This window comes from Rhamphochromis sp. 'chilingali', assembly GCF_963969265.1.
Source record: "Rhamphochromis sp. 'chilingali' genome assembly, chromosome: 3".
Taxonomy (NCBI): domain Eukaryota; kingdom Metazoa; phylum Chordata; class Actinopteri; order Cichliformes; family Cichlidae; genus Rhamphochromis; species Rhamphochromis sp. 'chilingali'.
In genome coordinates, this window is record NC_137931.1 from 41,919,362 (window position 1) to 41,936,447 (window position 17,086).

Here is a 17,086-nt window from a genome sequence, read left to right on the forward strand (position 1 = left end):
GGCGCGAGTAAATGAGATCATATGAGCCTACTTATGCTTCAATAATTTTTCTCACTCTAGAGGTTCAGTGAGTGCATTTGCCAAAAAAGAAAAAAAAAAGAATAAGTAAGCATAAGAGACACGTTTCCTTGACTGTGTGACATGGTTTATATTAGCACAGAGCAGAGACACTCGGGCTTCCCTGACTCCTCTAACGCAGCTGTGGAGACTAAACTGTGCTTCAGGATATTTCTGACATCCGTCACTTGGGCTTTACCTCACTCCTTTAGTCACGTGATGCGCCTCTGACTGGGTGGTGGGCGTGTGTTAAGCGGTGGGGTTTCATTCATAAATACTTTTAGCCTTAAAGTCCACATTAAAGTGATCACGGAAGAGTTCCGCGTTATTGACTTCGCCCCTCCACTCCCGCATGGACCAGGATAGTTGGGTAGGTGAGTGCTTACCGTCGCCGCGTGCCTACTTTTGTGTGTGCTCGTGCACCCAATTCAAAATCGTGAGCTGCCTTTCTCCTCTCTGTACACCAAGATCTATGTAAACGGCTTTGTTGTTTTCTAACCAGTTTTTAAGGGTGGGCTTCATTTCCTTCGATAATGTGATTACACTTAGAAAAAAAAGAGAGCGAGATTGTTATCGCTCAAACCTTCAGTAGGAAACATCTGCCAGAGAAAATCCCCATTAATTTGTTCCAGGGAAAAATATTGCCCTTTGTAGCTACAAGAGACAGCATTCTTTATGCTTTTTCTACTGCGGCAATCTATTTTAATAAACTACTTATTACATGATTTAAATAAAACGATATCCATGCTTTGTTCTATGGAGGACGGAAACGAGTTAATATTTTTTAAAGATTAAAAATATTAAAGTGAAAACGATGCACTGTATGATAGCAGTATTGCACTTGGTAATGCTTGAATTTTGTTAAGCATGACTGGATACTGACTGGTATTGCTGGGACACCTGTGTCTTGCCATCTGCTATGGGAATACTGCTATCATCGGGATTTGCAACAACGCAAAAGTAAGCAGTCCTCAGTAAAGTGTGAGGATGCTCTGATTTTCAGCTTACCTTCATGGATTTCTTAATTTTTGAGTGCAGGTCAATAAAAGTAGTATATCTGTTGTTTACTTCCTGTTACCAAAGACGTGCTGGGAGAGGTTTTCATTGCATTTATTTTAAATTGTAACTAATTTTTGATGATGCTTAATGTTTTAGGAACATCCCAAGAAGATGTTTCATTAATACGAAATCCCTACTATTTGTGTCTTGAACAATGTGCATCATTCTGTGTGTTTGTTATCAGCCATGCAGCACTACCGTCCTGTTGCTCTGAGGCCAGTGGGTCGGCCCTGAGGGGGAACACCGCTGCTCAGGCTCAGTTGGCTGGGTGCGCTGTGGTGGCTGAGGATGCAGCAAGGGAGCTGAGGAGGAGACTCCTGAGCTACAGCCTGGCACACACATTCAGAGCTGCTACTGCTGCTGCTGCGTACTGCCCTCCACCAGGGTAAGATTACTGTCTGATAGGAAGCAGGATGTGGTACAGTACTGCAAAGGAAAGCATTCTGACCACAGACTGATGTGCTTTCTGTAAAACTATTCATGCTTGGACAGTGGACGCAGGGCTTTAGATGGGCTGGCAGAAAAGAGCTCGGCTATAGCTTACAGGTTGTGGTGCTGAAGTTGAGCACCGCAGTGACTGGCAGGCGAGCAAGGCGTGCTGATTGCTGCTGGCATGTTGCTTCTCCCTTGCTGGGTGAGTAGATCCATCCAGGGTTAGTGTGTGTGCGTATGCGTGGGCGTCTGGTGCAGCAGTAGCAGAATTAATGGCTGTGATCTGTAAGAGCAAGAGCCAGCAGCGGTAGTGGAACTCAGCTGCGGGAGCCAGTATTTAGTAAGAGTTGCTGTTTCTCTCTGTTCCCTGTGTGTGCGTGTGTGTCTGTGTGTGGGGGAGGTAGATAGAGTCTTTGGACTGATATGGAATTATGGGTGATGATTAACAGCCAAGATGCTAAAGCTTACATGTTCTGTCGGACTCGACGCATGCGTATAAGAACAACATACCCATTTGGTTTCTTCCTCTTCTTCCAGTCTTTCATGACTGTTTTGAAAAGATTGTTATTTGCTGTCACTGGCTGTCACACAGATTACACATTACAATAATTTCCATGTTATTACACATCAGCCTACATGGCTGTTTTAGGCTTATATGCTCAGTATTTCTGGATTTATTGACACAGATAGAAGGCAGCACATTTGGAGGCTGACTTTGTGATTTGATGCACATCTCCAGTTACAGTCATTTCCTTTGTGTATTTGTGTGTGTTTGTGCATGTGTTATCTCTCAGGGGGACTCTCTAGTTGGCCTGGACCATGAGCAATGAGTCTACCGTCTGGAACAGCCTACCAGAAAACTCCACAGTAAGTCTGCCTTTCACCAATGGCTTATTCTCAAACTTCCTGTATGTCCTACATGTGTGTGTGTGTGTGTCTGTGAGACGCCCAGCACCAGAACCATACTTTCCCCCCATATTCTCTTCTGGCTGGATGACCGGCTAATGGAGAACATCCTGACCTGGACCTGAAATAATTACATCTCTGATCTAATCTCAGCTTTGATTTCCCCTTGCAGAGAAATTACAGTGTGACGTCAGAGTCTAATGCTCATTAACACTTGCAGAGTGTTCTCCATCGCAGAGCTCAGAACAATACTCAACCTATTCATCATGTTTCTGAAATCAAGTCTATTATCCTTGTATCATTTTGTCATCTATCACTTTATTAAAATACTTTAAAGTACCGTTATGCAGCTGACATGAGCCAAATCAAACTTACGACGGGAACACATTTTTGCTTTTAAAACAGAAGGAAAAAAGTAAAATTTAACTTCAGTGAAGTGTCTCCTAATGTACGCTTAATTCACTCAGCTGCAGTCCTTGCTGTGAGAGCTCTCCCATAGCTAAAGGTACACTGTAGACAGGTTAATAGCCCTGGCATGTATTGATTCATTGCACTGTCGTATTTATAGATTTACTTTATGCAGACCAACCAAACAGCAGGACTAAATCAATCCCGTGGACTCCACGGTGCGACTGCGAACGTAAAACGCCTGCAAATCTAGACTACTACTGAGGTGTCAGGCTTTTCATGTTTCAGTGTTTCAAACCAAAAGACTGTAAAGCATTCAAAGTAAACCTGCACGGTGCACACTTCTGTATGGCGTTGCATATTTGGTGCAATTTCTGCCATCAGGCATGATCTGTATGACTTTATTTTAGAAAGAGTAAAAATAAAAGGTGAAAAATCATAGTGAGAAGAGTGGAGGTGTGACTTTTTTTTCCCTTTGTACCTCTGTCTATCAGCCCAGAACGACACAGCATTAATCATCAGTGAGTGTTTCAGTGCCTACTTTGGCAACACAGGAAACTTCCCTTCTCTAATTTGCAACATGTTGCTCCCTCTTTTTAGACTCAGGAGATCCCACTCGAGGTTGAGGAGCAGCAGGATGGTTATGTGCTCCTTCTGGTGATCCTCTCCATCTTCTTGGTAGGAACACTGACATTCATCTCTGTCTTCCTCTTCGCTTGCCGCCGTGGAGGGAAATGCTGTGCCAGGTGGGACACAAAAATTATGTATGTCTTTTCTCGTAAAATAAAATAAAAAAATCTATCTATCTATCTATCTATCTATCTATCTATCTATCTATCTATCTATCTATCTATCTATCTATCTATCTATCTATCTATCTATCTATCTATCTATCTATCTATCTATCTATCTATCTATCTATCTATCTATCTATCTATCTATCTATCTATCTAAGAACTAATAACCTTATAAGGCTTGTGATGCCCACACTGTATCTCAGTGCGTTTGATTCACCTGTGGTTATTTTGAGTTTAAATTTTATTATAATATTTTAGGCTGTTGCTGTTGTCACTGTTAGCACCAAGCAACAATACCAAACTCTACATCCTTGAAAATTTCCAAAAACTTGAAATCAACAGAAAAAAGAAAAAAAGAAAAGAAAAGAAAAAAGATTCAGGTGCACAGGTGTTGTTTTACCGAGCAGCATAAAAGTATTTTGTTCACAGAGACTGCTCTCATGCTTTCATGCAACTGCTATTTCGAGACAAACCAGTTCTTCTATCAAATCTGTATACATGCATAATAGATAAAGCTTATTGCAAATGACGCTAACAGCATCCTGTAATATTATCCAGTTCTTCACTGTGACGTCATTAACAGGCAAAAAGTGAGCCATCAAACAAATGAAAGCATCTTTGTAACACAAAAAAGCTATATTGCAGTAGGTGGTAAGAAAATAAATGTTGCCCTACTGTGACATCTCAGCATGTTAAAGCAGAACAACTCATTATACGATGTCTTCCATTTGAGTGTTGAGACTCCCATGAGGCTGCTATGAGAACACCTTAGTGGAAAGACATTCAATATTCATGCTTATTTATTTGCGTGTTTATTGTACAGCAAGATGGCTGACCCTCGAGACTTTTTGTCCATCTCTACAGCAGCACACATTATCACGTATACTTGAATACATGAGTGCACAGCACCTAGATGCAGATAAACAAAGAGCTCAGAGGCTGAGGCGTGAAAAGCCTGGGAGAGAGCAAAAGGAGAATCGGACAGACCAGTACAAATGATGAGTGTAATAAGATTTCATAGCCGCCATCGGCAGTGATTAATCTTACGTTTCAAACGAGTGCTGTGTGTGCACCGCTGAGAATATGTACACACAAACTCACGGGCATACCCTGAACGGGAAAGGAGGAGCCACAGAGGAAATGAAAGACAAGGAGAAGCACAGATCTGAGTGGAAAGAAAATTCCCTTAAGTCACTTCACACCCACACAATGCACACCAACATACACCCACCAACATACACACACACACGCACACATACAACTTGTATCTCTGCACCACTCTGGAACAGCTTTCAGTTTCTTTTTTCTGCCTCATCAACTAGACCCTGTGTATGGGATTTAAGCAGCACTGTGGAGGATTATAAGCTACTAAAAACAAAAATTATAAGCTGTTAAAACAAAAAAGGGCTGCATAAAGATATGCTTATAGAGTAATAGACACTCTATCTGCTAAACAAAATGACCTTTATTGTGCATCTCCTCTGTGTCCTTAAAGATGAGTGTAAGTGTACAATCCAATAAAGCATCATGCTTTATCAGTTCAAGAAGTCCCCTGGCTCTGAAGGTTATCAAGTTACTGGCAATGATTTAGGCCTTCATTGATTACACACTCGAGCAGGCCATTTATAAAAAAAGCACAGTGGACTTTCAGTCCTAATAACTTATTCTGATAGTTCTTTGATCGCTGAATTTGTAAGCTGTTCACATGCAAGTGTATTAATAAAGCACAAGAAATCAATGTATAAATGTAACAGTGACTCACGTGAGAGGCGTGACACTGAAAGAACTTTGCAACAGCAATGATGATGGAGTATAACTTCCAAGGAGAAAAACATTGTTAAAAAACATATTTTGGGACCAAAAAACACCATTTTAAGCAGCTTGCATCAGATTTGACTGGAATCGCAGTTTTTCTGTCCTCCACACAAAACCATGCGTACGCATCTTCCCACTCCAGCACTGTTATTTATAAAAGAAGTACATATGTATGTTTTTGAAACAGTATCAATCCTTTCATGGAAATGTGTAATATTTCCATGAAAGGGGCACTCTGTCAGTGCGCCCCAGGGCAGCTGTGGCTACAATGTAGCTTGCCATTGCCAGTGTGTGAATGTGTGTGTGAATGGGTGAATGACTGAATGTAGTGTAAAGCGCTTTGGGATCCTTAGGGACTGAGTAAAGCGCTATACAAATGCAGGCCATTTACCATTTACCATAAGGGAAGCAGAAAAAACCTATTATGCTAAATTCCCACTCAACATTTAAATTCTTGGACTCTTCTAGAGTAGTTCTCAATAGTCCTCATTTGTCTTATAATGTGTCTTGGAGCAGCTTCTTACTTGATCATCTGTCTGAAATCAGCTGCTTTAGCTTCCTCATCCCTTTGAGCTACCTTGTTTCTGATTGGATGACCCTTACAAACAGAGTGTTTCGCTTCTGTAGTCACGGCCAGAGCTATGTGCTTTGGTTGACCATATTAAGTATATCTACTCTGACCAACATCACACAGAGCCAAGAAAGAGAAAACTGTCAGAAACAGAGGGGATGGAGCAGCCTGAGAATTTGGTGCACAGGGTTTACTTGCACATGAACAGATGCTTATTGCTTAATATGAGCAGCCATTGTAACAGCATAATTGTGACAAAATGAGGTAAGCCATAATATGTTACATTTAACATACACAGAGCATGCATTTTTAATTTACACCTGTTCAGACACATACCTCTATTTCAACAATTAAAATGTACCATTAACAAATGTTAATGTGAAGAATGCAGTATGTAATAAATTCTGTGAGGTTCTTATTTATTTATTTATTGGAGGGATAAACTGTACATATTTTAAATAGCTGCTTCTGTAGAAAATTGTTGAGCATAAGGATGAAGGATCTCTGTAGTCTCAGAAAAATTCCTTTTTTTTTCCTTTTTTTTGAACTTACTGAGTTGACAACTTGCATTACTTTTCTCCTTTCAGAATTTTGTTCTATTTGTGATAGCAGAACTGGGACCACCTAATATAACACAGGGACTTTTCTCTGAATTTTACATTTGGTGAAAATATGCTTCTTCTTTGCAGTTGTCTTATTAGCCTTCGTCTAATAATCTGCAGTGGAAACAGCGCTTTTACATCATGAGTGTTTACAACCTTCCATGGATAAGGACGGAGCGAGGCTTGTGCACACGTGACCATTTATGGTGATGGACTTGTATAAAGGAAGGCCACGCATAAGTGCAGTTTCATAAGTCTGACAAAAAAAATGCAACATTTCTGCTTTCGTGCAAAGACACAGTTTTAAGTGTATCACCACAGACTGCCACGCATGTGGCCCCAGGTGCATTATTTTGACTAAGCTGAAGGTCAGATAGTAACACTGATCATAAGGCCTTGTTCTGTGGTGTCCAGAGTGCCTGCCTGCATCAGCGGGGTCCATCAGATGAAAGACAGACTTCAGGGGTAATCATGTCACTGCATTGATCTGAATGTTTTTGTGTGCCCCAGGGCCAGCAATGACCCTGAGAAAACCAACAACACCTACTTGGAGGAGTCTCAGCCCACCCATGGTAAGAGAAAAAAGAACTAAAAAAAAGGAAGGAGAAATGTGAGGGAGGGCTAGAGAAGGAGACAGGAGAGAAAGAGGCGAGTAAGTGAGTGAGGGAGAAGTAATGGAGATGGGGAAGCTGTGAACTGGAGAGATGGGATGATGGCATGGATATTTTTATCATGTCAGCACAAATGTGTAATGTCTATTCCATTAAAATATTGTGATCTCATCCCAATTAGCTGAAATGGCTGTGCAATTCCAGGAACACATTTTGACATTGTGTTACCAGTGAATGCTATCTGTGTCAAGTGAACAAGATATATTAGAGGTAGCATGTGTTTTGTACCACACTACTTTTGCAGTGCATTTAGTTTTCCAGTATTTGGGGGGCATTTTATAGTTTTATTACACAGTGCAATAGAGGAAACGAGTAGGAAGAGAGGTACCCATGGGGACTTGAATCAGACACGTTTTCTTCAGCGCTGTAATATGCTGTGTATTCATCCTGATGTAATATTAAACACCGCTCGTTACATGAACCCAGCACACGAGTCTATGTAATTCATCCCAGGGAGGACATGAATGCTTTTGCAAAATTTGAAGGCAATCCATTAAAATAACTGCTGAGACACAAAACCACACTGACACATTTCACAGAGGTCTAAAAAACAGGAGATGAAAGTGGGAACTTCCTCTGGGGAGCATGATTCTTACAAAGTTTGGCATCGGCCCATCTTAGGTAGAGAGCAATTTTCAGTGAATGAATTAAAGCTGTATCCTGTTAGTCAGATTGGAGTAAAACACACCAAAGTCAGTGGGATCCATAAATGGTATTTCCATATTTCACTTTGTACTAGTGCAGTTTATTCACTGACTGACAGACCAGCATTACAGCTGAGCTCACACACTTACTTCTATTCTTCTATTGTTTTGTCCTTGTGCTCTTGCTATTTATGTAATTATCGTTCTCCTCTTCCTTCATTCTGGGCAGAAATCACCATCAGGGTGGATGAGTCAGACTGCCTGTCCATGGCCAGTTCTCATGACCAAGAAACAGAGCGTTTCCTCTCCACGGGCCCCACAGGCCGTCGCGTCTCCTTCAATGAGGCTGCGCTCTTCGACCACGGCAAGAAAACCCAGGAGAAAGGCCGCAGGTTAGAAAGCCAACACAAACAAAGCAGCCCACATTTGCAAATCTCTGTGTTGTTGAATCGGCATTCACCACTCACTGATGTAGGTTCACGCCAGTGCTTAATTCTTTGTGAGCTCAAAGTATCTAAACCTTTTACTGTGTCCCACATGCGTTTGTTACTTTAGAGTTCAGAATAAAATCAGTCTGCATTATGTATGCTTCGGACACAAAAAGCTCTCACCCTTTGTTATTACTTCACTGCCCTACTTTTCCCTTAAAGCTCCGACTCTAAAATACTAATTTTTCTTTAAGCCTAAATCTAGAAATCACGGTAGTTCTAATGGGTTTGAAGTCAAATATCTCCCCTTGGTCGTTTCCCTCTTATACAAAGATAAGCTTCATGATTCAACACTCATGAAGAATTCATGCAACTCATGTCAGCAATTTATAGTTTTTTAGTAACTCAGCGTTCTCCACCTCAGGTACACTCTGACGGAGGGTGACTTTCATCATCTGAAGAATGCCCGGCTCACAAACCTCCACATACCTCCTCCGGCCCTCAAGATAGTCACCATCCACGAGTGCGACTCTGCAGAGAACACCATCACGATGACAACGCGCCCTGTTGCTAAGTCAGCCCTTTCCATCTTCCAGGTGACAGCCTTGACCTGCCATTCGTACTGATGTAACAATAGTCATTAGTATTCACCAGGGCCAATTAAAACATCTTTTATTTGGGTCAGGTCAAGAAAATCCGGCAACCTAATGAGTCCAAACATAGGGTTCAGGGATCATTTCAACAGACCCAGCATTAATTTTCCATTTAGGTAAAGCTGGGATGACAGCCTAGAAGGAAATCTGTCCTTGAAATTAATTGATATTTGTTACTTTAACACAAAAAATAAACTTTTCTAAAAGAATGTAAATGCACAGCAGTTATGCATAAGATAACAAAGTCTAGTTTTATTTGTGCTTTCCTGCAGCCAATGCTGTGTCCCTTGCCACAAACAGCGTTGACCAGCCTAAGTGTCAGTCCAAGCTGTGCCCTCCCTGGAGATGCTCTCAACTCTGTGGTGGACAGCACCAAAGAGCCAAGCTCCACTTCTGTGAGTGAAATATATCAATATATATTATTCTACATCACCTTGTTAATATGTTTTTGTACAAAGGATGGTGTCACACAACATTTTTATTGCTGAGGAGCCACACAGTAAAGATACATAAATCCAAAGGCCTTCTAGATGCTGAGCATGCATATAAATGATTTGTAAGAGGTCGTGCGATGAAAAAAGTAAACAAGGCATTAGTTTAGAATCTAGGTCAACATGGAGTTTGTGGAATGAATATTTAGTCATTTGTAGAGTGATACATTTTCTTAAGTCAGTCAGTCTTTACACCCACAAGCCAGTCAACAAGTGAGTCATCCACACAGACATTAGAGGGTCACGTAGCCTGAGGGAGGACCAGCAAGAATGATGGCTGATGGGTAAACAAGGAACATCACTGTCGGATAGGATTTTACACAGACTACTACTCTTGGCAGGTTTTCTCTTTGACTATGTTTTTCTCTGCTCAGATTGAAATGATGGGAGTGGGGCCTCGGGGCAGAGGCAGCAGTGTCAGTGTGGGAGAATCAGCAGTGCTGGGGAGCGGTGCCTCTCCTGCTGGTGGCGGTGCAGGCCAGAGGCCCGTGTTGCAGTTCCTTACTAAACTGCGGCGCCATGCTAGTCTAGAGGGGGCCAGTCCCTACTTCAAGATCAAGAAATGGAAGCTGGACAGCAGCCAGAGAGCATCGAGTCTGGACACCAGAGGTAATGGATGGTATCTCTGTGATATTCTTTTTGAGAAAAATCAGTACCAGTGCAGCAAGGAAGTACAAATAGTTCTTCCTGGTTCTGGACTTTTATTTTTTTGGTTTATTTGTGTATGAAGTATTTGTGCCAGCTTTCTCTCTTGGTAAACATACAATGGTTAAGCAGCAGGCTTTAGCAACCAACTGTGAGCTGCCTTTTGACTGAGGTGGAGATGTACACACAAGCATAATAGACAGATGGCTCAGTGACGCAAAGATTGGTTGTTCCAAATCAATTTGAGCCCCTGAGTAAATCCTCCACACCGATCCTCCTTATTCTATATACACACTTGTCTGCACGCGCCTCTTCTGTCATACCAAGGTACCCAAAAAACCCCAAAACATCACAAAATCTTCTCCGCAGTTAATAGAAGCTTTCTGCTGAATTAAATGTTACTTCACTCCTGCTGTCATACACCTATAACTCACAGCTCTTTCTTCATGTGTGATGCGAGCCAGGCTCTCCAAAGAGGAGACAGTTCCAGCGCCAGCGGGCTGCCAGTGAGAGCATGGACCAGGATGACAACGATGCACATCATATAGACCTCATCCAATACATTGCCCGCACCCATGACGTCACCTATCGCCCTAGCCAGCCCACCACATGCCTCCTCTCGCCTCCTTCGACACCACCCCCCTCCCTCGGCAGGTATCTTTAATTCCCTTGCCATTCATCCCGTCCACTGCTTTGCTGCCTTGCACTCATTTCTTTATTTCAGCAAGAAAACCTGTGCTAACTACTTGTAGTAATTTACAAGTCAAAGTCCTAATTCTCCACCACAGTGCGTTAACACAAAAGTTCCTAAACGAAATAAAACTGTAACTTATCATCTTGTCTTTTTTTAGACTAATTGTTTTTCTATGATCCTTAATTAGATGATATCAGACAATGCAGAGTTAAGTGTGAACACTCTGTAACCAAAGTCTGATCTGTCTTTTCAAACAATGCCATCAGTTTGAGCCACATGGAGAGGATTCCTTGCGGAGAATTGGGACGTGGGGTTTATAACAGGCACACGAAACCATTTCATTGCTGACTTGATAATGTAATGATGTTTTCAAAAGTACGATTATAATATAAGTTTGCAATTATAGCAGTGCAGGTTTTTTTAGGGTTTTATGTTACGCAACAAAAACTGCTAATGCTCATACATATTTTCTTACATAACTATTTATTTTCTTACACTGAATATGAAACAAATCAATGTTTTTGGTGTACATTTGTTTTATTGCTGAAAATAAAATCCATTTCTGTGAACAAAGAAATGCAATGATTCTTATGCTCATTTCCTCAGGTCATGTTATGCTCCGTGCATTACGTTTATTAAAATTCCCTGCCCTAAGATGAAAGCACCTTTCCAGAGTTTAAGCAGTTTCAGCTGTTCAGCTAAGATCACTTTAGAGACATGCAGCTGCAACCATTGCAAGTCATGATAATCATTCTGTGCTCTGTGAACACGACCATGTCTCAGATTAACATCCTATTTAGGTAAATGCTCACTGACACTTGTGTTGCATGTCTCTTTGTTTCTCTTCTTCCTCGTCTCTTTATTTCTTTTCATTTTATCTCATCTCTCCATCCCTGTGTGGATACTGCAGGGTAGAGGTAGAGGTGATGGTGGAGCCCAGCTGCAGCCATGGAGGACCAGGGGTGATTGGCCTGTCCCCTGATCCCCAAGAGGAAGCGCTGTCCTTGGCTAGAAGGGAAAGTGCAAACCAATCCGACCCCATTGATCCCCAGGATTCCCAGTCACTTTACAGAGACATCTGGACATTACGTGCAACTCTCGAACAGTACGCAGCCTCTGACCAGAGCAGCAACAATGACAGGAACTCAGTCTGCAGTGATGCTGACAGTGTGTGTTCACTTGGTGGACGAACAGACACAGAAAGAGGTCTCCCCAGCTACCCATCCCAGGATTTAGGGGATGAGGGAGAGTGTGGGGAGGATGACAAGGACTTCTTTGTCTATATGGATGAGAAGATGGAGGTGAAGGAGTCAAAAAAGAAGAAACAGAAAAGCACAGACTCAGAGCGAGGGAGCAATGATGGAGAAACGGGGACTCGTAAATTACTGCAGATGGACAGCGGCTACGCGTCGATAGAGGCTCCGTCTCGAGGTCCGGAAGATCTGCGACTGTTTGGGAGCAGCAGCATCACCAGCAGCCCCAAAGACAGAACAGCCCACGAGAAAAGGCATCATTTCACCAATGCAGGGCGAACTGGCACGATAGGTGAGAGTTTTGAATCTCATCTCTTCGAGGAGGAGCCTGAAGATGAGTTGTTGTTGGGTGCCAGTGGAGGAGTTTCCACCGAAACAGGTGCTGGTTCACTGGGGTGGTTTCCATATGGTCATGTGCTCTCTCCTCGAGAAGCTGCACAGCTTCCACCTCAGCATTTAACCCTGCACCGCCGAGACTACAGCATAGATGAGAAGACAGATGCGCTCTTCCATGAGTTTCTCCGCCATGACCCTCAGTTTGATCAGCAGGAGTCCCCACTAAGAAAGCACCGGTCCCGAATCCACCTACGCAAGCAGTGGCAGCGCCACAAGCAGTGGAGCGATCCTGGTGTCAGACACTTCCAGTCCTCCTTTGAGAGACAGCGGACGCCTCTACGGAGGGGTGACAGTGTAAACTATCCCCTGGACACAAGCTACCACAGTACGCTGCCCCGCATCGTCAGTGCTCCTGACGAGGAGACGAGCGATGGGACCAGCAGCACACCTGAAACTCCAAAGGTAGAGCTCACAACATCTGAGGATGGAGAAAAGGTGCAGGGCGCCCCTGTCAGAGACACTGAGGACCACACAACCTCTTCCCCTTCACCTCTTCATCCCTCCATTTCAGAGAAAGACAGAGGACTGACTGAGCTGCCTGACCCTCAGGATGACAGCAGACAGTCTAGCCACCCCTCTGAACCCCCAGATGAGCGTTCACGTCAGCTGCTCGACTCGTCGGGATACGGTCCACAAACCATCACAGCAGAGCTAACAGACAAACTGAGTGCTAACCTGGATGAGAGGTTGTACACGGGCCTTCGCAGGACCAAGGACACGGCTACAGAGTGTGTGACCGTGACAGCCACACACGCTTCTCCGGACCACAGCCCAGTGTAGCAGGGCTCCAATCGTCCTCCTCATCAACCTCCTGTCTGCTAATACACTCATTTCTTTCTGTTTGGTTTGTCTTGCTTCAGTTTCAATTAAACACCAATTCCCAGATAACCGTAGATACAGCTGATCCACCAGAAATGTATCCACTCTCTCCCTGCAAGTGTCAGCATTACAAAGCTGTTGAGTCTTCCCATTTTACAGCTCACTAACATCAACATATCAAAAATCATACAATTTTAGAAATAACTGCTTCCTCATTAAGTGTTTCTTTGTGTGTGTATTCTCTTTATGCCTCTTTTGCTGTCTTTCTGTCTCTGCTCTCCAGTAAAAGTAAATCAAGCTGAGAGCTGCTATGGCCTCTGTACTCCTTGATCCACTGTGAAACCAGGTGCTATTAGACAAGTAGAAGGCTAGTGAAGTGGACAAAACAGTTACCTACCAGTGCTGTGAGAGTAAATACTGTAGTAAAAACATAGTTGTGAATTCAAAGATTGCTTAGAACTATATGAATCATAAATTATCTTGATGTGGCCTATTGCAGGGCAACACAGACCCTTTAAAAAAGTTAAATTAGTTTAGTAGGCTTAGTTCCTTTAAAAAGATTGACCCAAATAAGGAAGACGCTACGCTACATGGAGTTATTCAGAGTGGTTGTTTAGATCAGTGGTGTCCAGCCTGTTGGTTGACCGGATGACAGAAAAGGTCAAATTGAGGACATCCTCTATCACCAACTGTGTGATTGAAAATGCTTCTCGGCTTTGTGACACATTTCTTGTTTACTTGTAACTTTTTGTTTAATGAGCAGTAATATATTTTTGTATGTCTAGCTTGCTTAGATGACAGCGAAAACTGACAGTGCGGCAGGTTTAAAAATGAGACGTCCTGCCTGCCAACAGGAAGAACTATCAGACTAGACAAGATCCAGCACTCTGGTGCAATGATTCTTCATCAGTCAAAGATCCATCAGCTATGACTTTTATTACTTTGGGCATCACTGCACTAAGAATGAGAACAGAGCCAGAGTTGTGTTTAAAGCCATGATAAGAGAAATTACATAAAAGCTATTAGATATGAAGCTACAACTGAATTAATCAGGCAGGCATGTTCTCTCATGCTTACAAAACAAGCTTTATTTGTCAACATATGACATTCTAATTTCTGCCCCCCCTCCTCCTCTAATTTTCTTGAGAAAGTTGACAGTGCAGCAGATTCCTCCCTCGGGGGCTTTATGGCTTCCTGAAAGGTCATAAAACTATCAGAACAAAGTGTCTGTGTTTAAGTCGACTTTTTCTCTCTCTTATTTAGCTTTTTTTGCAATAAAAAACAAGCTGTAGTTGTGTCTAAATTAAACAAAAAAAAACATCATCAGATTAAGCTTTTTAGGCAGAGAATTCAATGCAGAATATGCATAAAAGGGAACACTGTAGATGATGGTGTTGAATATTAATTGTACAAGGAAACGGGGAGTCCTCCTCGCGTGCCCCGTCTCCCTTTACTCCCTTCTTTGAGGTTGGTGCCATGCAGGCAGTTGAAAGGACTGAAGTGAAATATCCGAGCAGACAACATTATCCTCCTCTGTTTGTTTGGGTGGATGATGATGATGATGCTCCTTTACAGTCTGCCCAAATTAGATCTTTCTCCTCTGTGTGACAGGAGTCTCCTAAGTGGACTCTGAGGCACAGGCTGAGTTTCCTATTACAAGAACAGTGACTGAGAATAAAGGAGATGAACTCAAATAAAGAATAGGGAGCCTAGTGCTTTTTTAATTGCTCTTGTCTTCCCCCCACCCAACCACCCACCCTACACACACACACACACACACACACACACACACACTGAACAATTATGTCACAATTAAAACCACAATCCCCTGGAGCAATTTTGTGCCATCAATTATTGTTCTTCCTATGTTGGTGCTAGTTAGTAGGAAGGGAAGAAAATATCAACAAATCCCCCTTTCAGTTAGGATGGAAATGACACCTCCATGCTGATAATTATTCATCCCATCCTGACAGTTAATCTTAAAGAGGAAAACCGCTATGTTTTCCACAAAACGCCCCCCAAAAAGCCAAAATGTCTCAAACGTGAGTCAGTTTGAGACAACAGCAGCCACAAAAGAAAACGGCCATAAGGATTGAACTGAAATCAGTGCATCTGTACAAATATTACAGTTTGCTGTGTATACAAGCACAATATCACAATATCTAGACTGTATCAATATCCTTTATTAGGTTTAGGCAGATATTATATAACTGGGGACACTGTGGTAAATGGTGTTTGTATACTAACCAGTAGCCTGACAAATGCGTTGATGCATAGCAATGTGTTGGTCTGCATGAGTTCAAATTTTAGTGCAAATCTTCATGTTTTCTCAGACTAATGGTACCGATCCAGTCCATATTTAATGCTCAGTTGTTTAATGCAGAAGTCAAAACACTGGTGTGACTAGAGATTTTGTATTTTATGGGATTTAAGAGTCATTCTAGGATGCTGTAAACAACGAGATTTTGTGGAATTTATCTCTTTGAAAGTAGAAGTATTTCTGTATTTCTTGCTTGTTAGTAAACTGCTTATTTTCTCAAAGGAAAAAAGAAAAGATACATTTTCTTAACAACTTTGCTTTTGATGATCCGAATCTATTGAGCCTTGAGGGACCAAATAATTTTCAAAAAGTGTTATTTTAGGCTTGTTTTCCAATCTGTGAATAAATGAATGAAGCAAAATTGGTTATAGCGTGCCTCATTTCTAGGGAATGGTTGTTAATCAAGGCATGGGAAAGGATTGCAGATAAGGTTCCCTCTCATGAATCTCATTTCATGTTTTTTTCCCTGTTGCTTAGGCTCATATTGATTTCTTGCCTCTTCTTATCACTTCCTCCAAATAATTGGGGAGTAAAGCCAAATCCTCTCTGTGATCTACAAAGGGAACTTTTCAAATGGCTGCCTTCCTCTTCACACCTTATAATCTGTCCTTCTGGTATACAACGTAGACTGGAAACGGATCAGTAAAATACAAAAAAAAATCTGTCCTACTGCTTGGTGGTTGGGTGGAAGACACAAAAGTTGATCACAACTCAACACGTAGCCCACACAGCATGTTAGAAACATACTGACGGTACAGAATAACAAAGTTGAGAGATCGCAATAGTTGATCTGTTACTGATATGTCCATTCAAAACCCTAAATGTCTACCTCATGGTGCAACAAAAGGAATGAGCAGAGTAGAGCTGCTTCCACACATGATTTCCAAACAGTGGAGAGGATCACTTCTGAATATTTTCAAGAGGTAGTTTCATTGATATGCATGATGACCGGTGGAAATATTCTGTGCAGACCATGTTGGAAGCAGGACAGATGAAAAACAAAGGGGCTACTAACTGCAATATTCTCACACTGGCCTGATCGGACATTAGTTAGATTATGGACCAGGAAACTGGCAGGTTAAAGGCCATTTCGTGTCCAATGCTTCTAAATTGCACCTTTGTGTTTACAAGTGCTGCTCTATTAAGTAAGTTCAGGCCAGAAGTGCATCTGTGATTCATCCACAACAGCACAGTAGAAGAATTCTCAAAAAAATAATCTAATAACTGTTGAGATGTTTCAGTCATGCTCACCAGATGACCTTTCATGGACTGACGCCACAAAAACAAAATAGTGGCATAATATTTTAATATTATAGTTTTGTTTTTTTCTGTTGCAATCTTAATTAAAACCACATGACAACTAACCATTGCAAGTACTGCTGGAGGAAAAGCATGGCTCTGTATACATTTTTGAGGTTGGGGTTA

The 17,086-nt window shown here is 42.1% G+C and overlaps 1 protein-coding gene across 7 annotated transcripts; it reads left to right on the top strand.

Moving 5' to 3' along the window:
* The first annotated feature begins 264 nt into the window (after positions 1-264).
* cbarpb (CACN subunit beta associated regulatory protein b) lies at positions 265-16,012 on the top strand. Of its 7 annotated transcripts, none has more exons than XM_080878420.1 (11): positions 265-431; positions 1,301-1,501; positions 2,343-2,415; positions 3,463-3,626; positions 7,158-7,219; positions 8,192-8,354; positions 8,815-8,986; positions 9,316-9,438; positions 9,909-10,143; positions 10,644-10,833; positions 11,784-16,012. In XM_080878420.1, exons 3-11 carry the CDS (start codon positions 2,368-2,370, stop codon positions 13,300-13,302), a joined length of 2,676 nt encoding a protein of 891 aa, XP_080734546.1. In that variant the 5' UTR covers positions 265-431; positions 1,301-1,501; positions 2,343-2,367; the 3' UTR covers positions 13,303-16,012. The 7 variants fall into 7 exon arrangements, with proteins under 7 accessions (XP_080734546.1, XP_080734547.1, XP_080734548.1 ...); XM_080878421.1 differs by having other exon boundaries at positions 265-427; XM_080878425.1 differs by having other exon boundaries at positions 266-431; positions 3,463-3,608.
* The last annotated feature ends 1,074 nt before the right edge of the window (positions 16,013-17,086 follow it).

Excerpts from the sequence above, each read along its gene's own strand:
- cbarpb (XM_080878420.1), top strand. The coding sequence starts at position 2,368 with ATGAGCAATGAGTCTACCGTCTGGAACAGCCTACCAGAAAACTCCACA. Across the intron at positions 8,355-8,814 it reads ACCCAGGAGAAAGGCCGCAG|GTACACTCTGACGGAGGGTG; the intron begins GTTAGAAAGCCA and ends TCTCCACCTCAG. Across the intron at positions 9,439-9,908 it reads AAGAGCCAAGCTCCACTTCT|ATTGAAATGATGGGAGTGGG; the intron begins GTGAGTGAAATA and ends TTCTCTGCTCAG.